Here is an 11,349-nt window from a genome sequence, read left to right as displayed (position 1 = left end):
ACGATCCCATGTGCCCCGACTAAGACCCAAGGCAGCCAAAATAAAATTTATGTATTTTTTAAAAAGCACAGAGAAGTGATGTGATCAGCTCAAGGTCACAGAGGTAGCGTGGAAACACGTTCAAAGGCAGCAACCGGGCTCCAGAGCCCCCCACTTGGAACCACCCTCCGAGGTGGCCCCGCTGGAGCACAGGAGGACAGGTGAGGAGGGGCTGTCCCTGACAAAAAGGGAGAATGGACTCTGGAGGCAAGAGAAAGGGACCTCCTTAAGACAGTTCTATGAGACGGCTGCCATTGTCCCTGTTTCATAAAGGGATAGAGAGACGCTTCCAGAGATTGTCATTGATCCAAGGCCACGGGAGCCATGCGGCAGAGCCAGAATTTTAACCGAGGTCCGGGGCCTCTTAGCCAGGAGTTGCCTGGAGACCAGCCGCAGTGCAGAGGCGCTGAGTGGCGGCGCGTAGGGAAAGAATTCTGCAGTTGAGCTGGGGGCACATGTGGACCAGGTGGGGGGCGGGGGGTTGTTGAAGGACAGGAAACAGTGCCTGTAGGTAGGGCTCTAAGCATGTGGGACCACTGAAAGCCAGGCAGGGGTCCTGAGGGTCAGGCCGAGGGGCCGGGCAGCCCAAAGGAGGATGGACTGTCTTGGGAGATGATAAGACGCGGCTGGGCAGGCTTGGAGCAGATTTGTTAAAAAGGTCAGAGGGCTCCCCTGGCTGTCTGCTGGCACCTTCCAAAGCTGAGGAATGACACATAAAAGGGCCCTCTGACAGCTGGGCGATAAAGGGCTAGGGGTAGCGCTGAGGGTGGAGGCCAGGAGGCAAGGGGGAGGAGGCTTCCAGAAGAGACTGGACAGGAACGGAAAGCTGGCCAGTGGGACGGCGGTGGAGGTGGGGGACAGATGGGAAAGGGGGCAGCCTGGGGAGTGGCAGCAAGCGTCAGGAGGCCTGGGGGCCAGGACAGGAGGGCTGGCCACACAAGTGGGAACTTGGAAACAGGTTAGAGGTGAGGAGGGTACAGAGGAGTTGGGGCTGAGAAGAAAGGAGAGTCACAGATGCTAGGACAGGAGATGAGAAAGAGGAAGAGGGTATAGAAGCCAGAATAGACAGCGAAGTTTGATGCCTTCCAGGGTGAGAGCTGCGGAGAAGGCAGTGGCACCCCACTCCAGTACTCTTGCCTGGAAAATCCCATGGGCAGAGGAGCCTGGTAGGCTGCAGTCCATGGGATCACGAAGAGTCAGACACGACTGAGCGACTTCACTTTCACTTTTCACTTCCATGCATTGGAGAAGGAAATGGCAATCCACTCCAGTGTTCTTGCCTGGAGAATCCCAGGGATGGGGGAGCCTGGTGGGCTGCCATCTATGGGGTCACACAGAGTCGGACACGACTGAAGCGACTTAGCAGCAGCAGCAGCAGCAGCAGGGTGAAAGCTGACAGGTGGGGTGTTAAAGAAGCATCCTTGGGTGGAGCCAGGACAGAATAATGGGCAAGGGTGAGGGTGCTGCTGACCACTCGCCTTCCCTTTGGGGAGACTTGGCAGAGGAGGCTGGCATCAAAGTGGTGGCTCCTGTATTGGACAGTCAATGGCTATCGCATCTACCCATGCATATACATGCTTATTAAGGGCCTGTAGGGATCTCATTGCACTCTAGTGAGACCCATCTGAGGAGGGATTATTATCCCCATTTAACAGGTATGGGTAACAGCACTTCCTGGGAAGCATCTGTGGACACTGAGGGACAGCAGTTGTCAAAAGGGGCTTATGTTGGCCAGAGGACACCTGGTAATCGTGCCAACTGGTTCCAAGCACTTCCATATCCCCTAGAGGCTCTTCACACTCTGCAGCCCGTACTTTGCATAGGAGGAAATTGCAGCTCAGAGTGGCTGAGACCTTCTAAAGGTCACACAGCAGCCGAGCAGGAACTCTTTGGGGTTATCTGGCTGCCGTGTGCAATCCTTCCACTGTTCTTGTTTTCAGGTTTTCTAACGTTGCTTTCAAAGCAAGTTTCTATCAGCTCCTTAGTGGGCGGGATGGGGCTGCAACCCATTCTGTGCAAGGGGCAGCCGAGGCTTTGGGGGTGAGAGCCAGCTCGGGTTACAGGAGTCACAGAGGAAGTCTGCCCAGAAGCTGGGGCCAAGCCCCGGGCCTCTCCCACTGACCAGCTCAGCTCTGGGTTTGCTAAAAGCCAAGGCTACACCCCTGGGGAGCCAGGAGTCCAGGCCCGGTTTTGCATAGGGCCCTGTGAGAAGGTGTTTCCTCCTCCTCCGTGGGGCAGCCGCTTTGCTGGGCTGCGGTTGAGTCAGCCTTAGGCCCTCACTGCTCTTCTCCTGGTCCCTGAACCTTGACTGCCAGGGAGCCGGGATTACCCCACAAAGGCGTCCCGTCCATTCTGGACCCCTACAGGTAATACATCTTGGGCCGGGGATCCCCTGCCTGTGCCCAGAGGGGCGTGCACTTCCACCTGGCATCCCGAGCACCCTCTAGGATCTCAGGGTGTAGGGGGGAGGTGGAACGAGTCTGGGACTGGAGCAACCAAACAAACAGACAGACGCTTAAGCTGACCAATGGGTGTGTCCTATGAGGGTCGGAACCATGGGGAGGGCTGGACGCTGGATTCTGCCTCTGGGACCAGAAGGGACTGCAGGGAGGGGGCGCTGCTTGGGACCCTGGGGCCAGAAGCCCACAGCCCAGCCCTCAACCTCAGGACCAGGGTAGAGTCAATTCTGCAGACCGTCGCTCCGCCTCCACGCTCATACACACACACTGGGTAGCCCCCAGGGCACCAGGGTACACACTGCCACACACAGCCCCATCACACATACACACACAGGTGCACACCCCACCGCGCTGTCACCAGAAAGTCAGAATATACCACACAGATGACAGTCCCCTGTGCAGCAGCACACAGTGTCATGATGCCCAGAGACACACGCAGCTGCAACACTCACACCCACAAAAGATACAGGCTCCCAGAGCCACGGTATGCAGACACCAGCCGAGAGCAGAGGTTCACAGCAGCACCAGGCAACACAGGGGCTCCCACGCCAGGCCCCAGCAGAGGCCCGAACCCTGCATCTGTACCACCCCAGACCTGCACACGGCAGACGTTCAGGAAATGCTGTTAGCGTGGGCACAGGCATTTCCACAGCGTCATGCAGGACACCTGATCGAGACTCTCACCCACCCTCCCCGGGAGGGTGGGGCAGGGGCTTGCTCGACAGGCTTGCTGACTCAGCTGGGAGGGCACAGATTCCAGGCAAAGCCAGGACCTGCCTACTGGGCGCCCTCTCCCTACCCTGGCCCTGCCTGGTGCCCCGGGAGGGAAGGGACTGGCAGGGCAGGGGGAGCAGAGAGACAACCCCGGCCCGTGGGCTCAGGCCCGGCCGCGGGCCCGTTGCCACGTCCACACGCCCCTCAGGGCTGCACAGGTGTTTTCCTTCCGGAGTCACCGTGGTACCCGTGCTGCTTTGCAGCACTCGGCTTCCACGGCCAGGACCCCAGCCAGATCCAGGCCAGGGCGCGGGGATCCCAAGCAGTCAAAGTAGAGGGGTCCGGAGCCTCTGGCTCAGGGTGCAGGGCTGGCAGCAGGGGCATCCCTGGGCTGGAGGCCGCAGAGGGAGTGGGTGCTGCGGTTACCTCCGGGGAGGAAGTTGGGCTGTGGGCTGGGGAGGAGGTTGCCTCAGACAGGAAGGCCCACTGGGCCAGGACAGGGTGGGGGTGAAGAGTGGAGGGGAGGGACCCAGGTAGGGGGATTCCCAGGGCAGGGGGCCAAGCAGATATGTGTGTGAGCCTGTATTTCCCAAGCCAGATATGTGTCTGGCTGCATGTGTGTGTATTCCCCATGTGTGTGCAGCTGCATTTCTGCATTTAACTAGTCAAACATTTACTGACTATCTGTCGTGTGCACAATTCTGGCTTTAGGGGTGAGGCCCTGGTCTCTCTAGCTTCAAGGTCACAATCCAGTTTCAGGGGTGCAGTATGTGTGTGCAAAAGTCTGTGTGATTTGTAAGTATCTAGGGACATGCCTTTGTCCCCGGACTTATCCTTGTGCAGGTGAAGCCATCTGTGGTCCTTGTCGCCCTTGTGTGCTCATGCCTGTGTGCAGGTGTGTCAGGATGTGTGAGGCACAGCTCTTGGTCTGCACATTGATCTGGGTCTATGACTGCCTAGGGCCCTTTATGTGGGACCAAGTATCATGTGTTTTTATACAAGGGTCAGTGTGCATGTGTGACCAGGTATACTTCCCACTGGGGGTAAGTGTATCTACATGTATCAGTGTGTACACATATGTCTCTGTCCATGTCTTGGAGTATGTCCTTGAGTGTGTTCATGGGTCTCTGTAAGCGTGTGTCCGTGAATGCCTGTCATGCCGCCTTGATCTCAGCCTTCCTGGGCTTGTACCCTTCCCACCACAGGGGTGTATATTTGGGCAGAAAAGGGCAGCTGGCTCCAGGATGTGCCCTGTACAGGGACAAGGCCTGACCTGACCCTTGGTCTGCCCCCAGGGAGCCTCGTGTGCCCAGCCTGGGCGCTGCCCCGGCTGATGCCCCAGAGGCGCCACCCAGCTCCAGAGGAGCTCTGGTCCCTGCCTGGCCTCCTCATGGCACGTGAGCCAGAGCCCGAGGCTGATGGACTCCTGGATCTCAGCTTCCTGACAGAGGAGGAGCAGGAGGCCATTGCCGAGGTCCTGAAGCGAGATGCCCGCCTGCGCCAGCTGGAGGAGGGACGGATCAGGTAAGGCAGAACAAGGGGAGCCCTGGAGGAAGGGGCCTCCGGCCTTGGGGGGCTCAGGCGGCCCCCACCCCGTCCCTTCAAGGTGCAGCCTGTTGGATATCTTGGTAGGCCTTGCTTTCGCCCCCTGGTCTACTTGGCCCTTGGCCCGCTCAGCTCATCACCTCTCCCAGCGTGGCTGCACCCGCTCCCTTGCTAGCCTCCCTGCCTGCACTCTCGCTCTCTCGGACCCACCCGCCATGCTGCAGCCAGAACTCTCCAGGTCTATTCTTGGTATCCACTCGGGAAACCTCACACGGTTCCTCGGCATCCCGTCAGGGACAAGCTCCGCACTGTGGTCCACAGGCCTCCCTGGTTGGTCTCTGTCAGCCTCTCCCATCTCACCTTCCACCAGTAAACCCCCGACACACGCACTCAGAGTGTAGCACTGCAGCCACTCAGTTGCTCCACAGTCCCAGACACACCCTTCACTTCTGTGCCGTTCCTCGTGCCTGGAAGAAACAGTGAAGACAAGCACTATCAGTAGTGTTTGGGGACACACAGACACCTCCTAGCTTGAAACTTGGACCTCCCCAGCACCGCTCTCCTCATCTGTAAAATGGGGTTAAGGAGCCTACTTTATAGAGTTAGGAAGGGTTATACACAGTCATTTAGTAAAGAATAAATATTTTCCTTCTCTAACTGGAGAACTGAATTTGTCCTGGATGAGAAATTCAAATGTCACCTCCTCTGTGAAGCTCTCCAGGATTCTCAAAGGCAAAGCTGATCCTCTTACATATATATGACTCCTACCTCATGGTAGTGTCCTGGTTTATTCCAGACTCAGTCACCCATGAACCTGAGCACCTCCAAAGCAGGGATCAAGTCTGATTTACTGTTATATCCCTGGCCCCAGGTACAGGGCATGGCACACAGAGTGGGTGGCGAGAATATTTGATTGCATAAGCGGTGACCGCCATGTTCTCCCTCATCTTCCAGCAAGCTCCGGGCATCACTGGCAGACCCTGGGCAGCTGAAGATCCTAACTGGGGACTGGTTCCAGGAAGCACGCTCCCAGCGGCACCACCATGCCCACTTTGGCTCTGACCTGGTCCGAGCTTCTATCCGCAGAAAGAAGGGCTGCAGGGGTGAGAGGAGCTCCCCAGAGGAGGCAGGCCTTATGCAGCCCAGGTCACTGGGTATGTGCGGACAAGGAGAGGGGGCCCCTGGTACTATGTGACTCTAGGTGGGCACCACCCCTCCATGGGCTCTGGGGAGTGGGTGGGTATCTCCAAGGACCAGACATCCTGGGAGCAGGGGTTCACAGAACGTCTCACCTGGGTGCAGGAGACCAGGCTGGAGGCAGCGAGGGGGAGGCCGAGGCTGCAGGGAAAGAAACTGAAGAGGCCCTGGAGCCCAGGTGAGGAGGCGTGGCGGGCAGTGGCGGGTGCCTCCCAGTCGGCCCATCCCTGACTACACCTCTCCCTCCTCCCAGGCTCTCTGTAGACGAGGGCCCCCAAGAGAGGTTCAGCGAGGCTGAGGTGAGCAATGAGTGACTCAACAGGCTAACGAGTGCGTGTACAGAGTCTCTGGAGAGGAGGTGGAGTGTACTAGGGAAAGAACCCAGCCTGTGAATTAATTGGGAGACCCTGGGCTAGGCCTCTGTCCTCCTCCTCTATCACATGGGGCTGTGGGCCCAGCCTCTAAGGGAAACCAAATTGGCTACTAGGGTTGGGGTGGGGGACAGAGCTGGGTAAGGTCCAAGACTCAGATACCACCGATGGGGACCCTGGGAGTCAGGCAGGGCAGGCCCTGAGATGTGAAGGGGTGTGAAGTAAAAGGGCCAGACTGGTCCTGCAGCTGGTTGCTGGCTCGGCCCTGAAGGCGGTGCAAAATCTGGAGCTGAAGCCTCTGACCCCATCATAACCTCTGACCCCTTCACCACCAGTCCCCACTGTGACTTCTACCCCTTGCTTCTTTCAGGGACTGGATGTCCCCTCACCATGTGTCTCCATAAATCCTTCAGAGCAGGAGGAGGAGCCCCAAGCCCAAGAAGATGAGCGGGAAGGTGGGTGTTCAGAGCACTGGGACAGACAGCTCTGTGTGTGCTGTGCTTAGTCGCCCAGTCGTGTCCAACTCTTGTGACCCCATGGACTGTAGCCCACCAGGCTCTTCTGTCCATGGGAATTCTCCAGGCAAGAATCCTGGAGTGGGTTGCCATGCCCTCCTCCAGGGGATCTTCCCAATCCAAGGATCAAACCCTGGTCTCCCGCATTGCCGGCGGGTTCTTTACCATCTGATCTTCCCTGGTGGCTCAGATGGTAAAGAGTTTGCCTGCAATGCAAGAAACATGGGTTCCATCCCTGGGTCAGGAAGATTCCCCTGGAGAACAAAATGGTAACCCACTCCAATATTCTTGCCTGGAAAACCCATGGACAGGGGAGTCTGGCAGGCTACAGTCCAGGGAAGCCCAGAGATAGCTCTAAGTGACCCCCAAACACCTGCTTTCACCTTTCTCCTTCTGTTTTGGGGGCGGGGAGGCGTGGTCTCCACGGGCGACCGCAGGGCAGCCCTGGGCCTGAACCTAGCTGGTAAACCAGTCCCTCCAAATTTGCTCAGGGGCGGGCTGGCGGGCGGGCAGGGGAGGGGCTCGCTGAGCAGCTTGTGCCCCTCCCAGCCCCTGGCCTGAGGCACCCTCCGGTCGTCGCCGGCGAGGAGGCGGACCCGGAGATGCAGCAGCCGTCGATGGGAGAGGTGGAGCCGCAGACCCCGCCTGCCCAGGTAGGCGGGAGCGGCCCGCGGCTGCTCTCAAGACCCGGAGCGGATTTCGGGTGGGGAGCGCCTCTGCCCGAGGCTGCGAGCTGTGCGGGACCAGGAAAAGCCGCGGGAGGGGCGAGGGGTACGGGGACGCCCCGGTCACTTAGTCACTTACTCCCCTCCTGAGACCCAGGCGGCGTCTGAGATGCTGGAGAATGGGGAGGAGACCCCGGGGCCCGACCCCTCGTTCGACCGCATGCTCAGCAGCAGCTCTTCCATGTCCAGCCTCAACTCCTCCACGGTGAGGGGGTGAGGGAAAGGATCTGGGGGTGGGGGTGGGGACACCTCCTTTCCCCGCATCCCAACACACAATCCCTGCATAACCCCTCCCTCGACCTCACTGCCCCACCCCCGCCACTCCCACGATCTGAACCCTCGGGGCTCCGCTTCCCCAGCCCCGACGTGAGCCCCGGTCCCCCGCTCTGACCTCCCACCCTCCGTCCGCAGCTGAGCGGCAGCCAGATAAGCCTGTCCGGGGAGCCGGAGGCGGGCGCGGTGCAGGTGCGCGGCTCCGTGCACTTCGCTCTGCGCTACGAGCCGGGAGCCGCCGAGCTGCGCGTGCACGTGATCCAGTGCCAGGGCCTGGCCGCCGCACGGCGCCGCCGCTCCGACCCGTGAGTGCCGGACCCCGCGAGGCTGGGGCGCTAAGGGGGCCGCGCTCTCCGCCCAAACCCGTCGCTTTTCTTGACCTCAGTTTCCTCATCTGCAAAATGGGAATAACCTTGGGAGACGCAGGAGTTGAGTGACTTAACTCCTATAAAGCGCAGCACGAGGCCTGCCACGCGTTCCAGGCTGTGGCTGGAGCAGGTGCTGGAAGGGGCTGGAAGGGTAAAGGGCCCCCTCCCTTTTACCTCCGTTCCTCACCTCCCCCTCTCCAGCTACGTCAAAAGCTACCTCCTCCCGGATAAGCAGAGCAAGCGCAAGACAACAGTGAAGAAAAGGAATCTGAACCCCGTCTTCAACGAGATTCTCCGGGTGAGGCTTCGACGGCGGGGCGGGCCCCATTAATGAACCGAACCCCCGCCCCTTCCTGCGGGGGTAGGGCGGCAGGGGCAGACATGGAACTGTCACTCCTGGTCGCTCCAATCCTCCATTCTGCGGGAGGAACGGCTAGGAGGCGCTCGCGTTAACTCAGCCTCCGGCATGTCGGTCTAGAGGCGGGCACGGCGCTAGTCCAGACCCCCATTTACACCGTCTGGGGCTCCCCGGGATTCCTTCCAGCAAGGAGCGTGGTAGGATAAGCCCCAGCGAAAACTCCAACAGCACCGGCCTCGACGCTGCTCCATTTAAGTGCACCACTTTCCCTTATAGCTCAGTCGGTAAATCATCTGCCTGCAGTGCAGGAGACGCGGGTTCAATTCCTGGGTCAGGAAGATCCCCTGGAGAAGGAAATGGCAATCCACTCCAGTATTCTTGCCTCGAGAATCCCATGGGCAGAGGAGGCTGGCGGGCACAGTTCATGGGATTGCAAGAGTCGGACACGATTGAGCGACTTCATTTTCTTTCCCGTCCCCAGTACTCTGTCCCGCAGACGGAGCTCCGGGGCCGCGTGTTGAGCCTGTCCGTGTGGCACCACGAAAGCCTGGGTCGCAACATCTTTCTGGGCGAAGTCGAAGTGCCCCTGGACACGTGGGACTGGGACTCCGAGCCCACCTGGCTCCCCCTGCAGCCCCGAGTGAGCAGCTGGCCCGCGTGGGGAGACCCCGGCCCAGATCTCCCGCCTTTATCCCACCGGGCTTTCCCCCAGTCCCCTTCACCCTCGAAACCTTAAGGCCCCATGCAGAGGTCTGGTCTCAGACGGCTGGTGCCTGGGTGGCTCTCGGATTCCCTAGGCGGTTCTCTCGGAGCCCCGCCCCGAGACCCCGCCCCATAGACACGCCCCACCAATGTGCCGGGACTCCGCCCACCCCCCACCCCCGTCTTTCCCTAGGTCCTGGTCCCCAGCCCCTGACAAGCCCGCCTCTCGCAGGTCCCGCCCTCTCCCGACGACCTTCCCAGCCGCGGGCTGCTCTCTCTGTCCCTCAAGTACGTCCCCGCTGGCTCCGAGGGTGAGTGACCGCCCCCGAGGGGCCAAGCCAGATGGGCCTTGAGAGGCGGGGAACCCGGGTCCCGCAAGGGTGAGGGGACGCTGTCCCCGGGGCAGGGCCTGAGCAGAGTCTCTCCACAGGCCCGGGACTGCCCCCGAGCGGGGAGCTGCACTTCTGGGTGAAGGAGATTCAGGATCTCATCCCTTTGCGGTCAGGGTCCCCGGATACTTTCGTACAATGGTGAGGGGCATAGCCACGGCCCAGCTTCCCTTCCTTTCTTCTGCAATGGAGCGCCCCCCGCCTTCAACATGCACCCACTCTTGATTGCCCCTGCCTGGGCTTTGACCACTGAGCAGGGGTGGAGGGAACTGCTTGCGCAAACGCCTGGAGTCAGGAGAGTGAGGACTCCCTCCAGCAGCTGCATTCCAGTGACTGGCACCGATAGGACTTGTTGGAGAGCTGAGACTGAGACCTGGCAGGTCTTGGGGCACCTATGGAGGACCTGGAAATCCAGGTTGTGGGACATGGTCCTTGCAGTTAAGTGGTTTTCAAAGTAAGCACCAGAGGAATTCTAGGGGTGCCTGCATCTGCTGCCCCACCCTCAGAGAGTAAAACAGAGGCAGGCCCCAGTGAGGTTCTGAGCTCCCAGCCCTGATTCAACCAGAGGTTTTGGTTTCCCTTTAGGTTTTATGCTTCTGAGTAATATTTTGTTTTGCAGAAAGAGCTCCAAGTGCCTGCTTTAGAAAAGTTTGGAAATCACTTCTGGGTGGTCTTGAAGGTGACTGAGCTGAGGAGCAGCAGACAGGCATTTCAGGGACATTACTCTGGGGTCCTGTGGATAGGAGTTGTAATTTTTAAAGGCAGGAGATCGAAGTAAAGGTCCCAGCAAGGGTTTGAGGCCGGTTCTCAGGCAGGAACCCGAGGATGTGGACATTGCGAGGGAGTGTGGGTAGGACTCAGTGACTAGTGGTGCTGGGAAGTGTGAGGGGGTGGCCGCTTGATCAACCCAACTCCCCCACAGCTCGGTGCTGCCTGATGACAGCCGGGCCAGCCGCCAGAAGACAAGGGTGGTGCGACGCAGCCTCAACCCCATGTTCAATCACACCATGGTCTATGATGGCTTCGGGCCTGCTGACCTGCGCCAGGCTTGTGCGGAGCTCTCCCTCTGGGACCATGGGGCCCTGGGCAGCCGCCAGCTGGGGGGCACACGCCTCAGCCTGGGCACCGGTGAGTGGGGCAGAGCCCTGAGGGGACCTGATGCCAAGAGGCGGGGGCTCAGCGTGTGGCCTTGGGCAAGTCTCTGTCTTTTCCTGAGCTTGGTGTCCACTGAGAACGGGGGGTGGGGGGGTGGGTGACGGTGCATGACCAGGGACCAGGCAGTGTTCCTCGGGATCTGGGGTGTCCAATGTGACCATGCCTTCTACCCCTTTCCCCCGCCCACTGCATCCAGGCAGCAGCTACGGGCTCCAGGTGCCCTGGATGGACTCCACACGTGAGGAGAGGCAGCTGTGGCAAACCCTCCTGGAGCGGCCATGTGAGTGGGTGGATGGCCTTCTGCCCCTCAGAACCAACCTGGCCCCCAGGACATAGCTGCCCTACATGCTCTACAAAACCCCTGTTTCGGGATCCCCATCTCAGGGCCTGCCCTTGCCTAAAAAATAAAGTTTATTCTGAGGGCAACAAGGGGCTGATGTCTGCCTGGGATGGGGGAGGGGGTTGGTGGTGAAAGTGAAGGGGAGGGGGCCAGAGGAAGGAATTTTAGACTCAAGACATAAAGACCTCAGGGAGCTGGT

General features: G+C 59.7%; 1 protein-coding gene and 1 long non-coding RNA gene across 6 annotated transcripts; one reads left to right on the top strand and one right to left on the bottom strand.

Moving 5' to 3' along the window:
* Positions 1-34: 34 nt before the first annotated feature.
* LOC132659240 (uncharacterized) lies at positions 35-9,372 on the bottom strand. The gene is made up of 2 exons (XR_009599449.1): positions 6,050-9,372; positions 35-5,224 (listed from the first exon to the last, which is right to left on the bottom strand). It is a non-coding gene; the product is annotated as an uncharacterized LOC132659240 (long non-coding RNA).
* Positions 2,276-11,239, top strand: SYTL1 (synaptotagmin like 1). 5 transcript variants are annotated; one of them, XR_006058989.2, is made up of 15 exons: positions 2,276-2,405; positions 4,508-4,736; positions 5,712-5,911; positions 6,060-6,132; positions 6,208-6,253; positions 6,696-6,780; positions 7,390-7,493; positions 7,657-7,770; positions 7,977-8,143; positions 8,408-8,504; positions 9,046-9,204; positions 9,499-9,577; positions 9,697-9,796; positions 9,913-10,109; positions 10,578-10,690. XR_006058989.2 is itself a non-coding variant. In XM_027965450.3 (15 exons), the coding sequence occupies exons 2-15, from the start codon at positions 4,546-4,548 to the stop codon at positions 11,144-11,146; spliced, it is 1,710 nt and encodes a 569-aa protein (XP_027821251.1). In that variant the 5' UTR covers positions 2,276-2,405; positions 4,508-4,545; the 3' UTR covers positions 11,147-11,239. The 5 variants fall into 5 exon arrangements, 3 of the variants coding, with proteins under 3 accessions (XP_027821251.1, XP_042101050.1, XP_027821249.1); XR_006058990.2 differs by having other exon boundaries at positions 9,913-10,070; positions 10,578-10,684; XM_027965450.3 differs by lacking the exon at positions 9,913-10,109 and adding an exon at positions 11,007-11,239 and having other exon boundaries at positions 5,712-5,860; positions 10,578-10,783.
* The last annotated feature ends 110 nt before the right edge of the window (positions 11,240-11,349 follow it).

The sequence above is a fragment of the Ovis aries genome, chromosome 2 (assembly GCF_016772045.2).
Source record: "Ovis aries strain OAR_USU_Benz2616 breed Rambouillet chromosome 2, ARS-UI_Ramb_v3.0, whole genome shotgun sequence".
NCBI classification, from domain to species: domain Eukaryota; kingdom Metazoa; phylum Chordata; class Mammalia; order Artiodactyla; family Bovidae; genus Ovis; species Ovis aries.
This window is presented reverse-complemented; position numbering and strand designations above follow the sequence as displayed.

Excerpts from the sequence above, each read along its gene's own strand:
- SYTL1 (XM_027965448.3), top strand. The coding sequence starts at position 4,546 with ATGCCCCAGAGGCGCCACCCAGCTCCAGAGGAGCTCTGGTCCCTGCCT. Across the intron at positions 9,205-9,498 it reads GGCTCCCCCTGCAGCCCCGA|GTCCCGCCCTCTCCCGACGA; the intron begins GTGAGCAGCTGG and ends CGCCTCTCGCAG. Across the intron at positions 9,578-9,696 it reads CGTCCCCGCTGGCTCCGAGG|GCCCGGGACTGCCCCCGAGC; the intron begins GTGAGTGACCGC and ends GTCTCTCCACAG.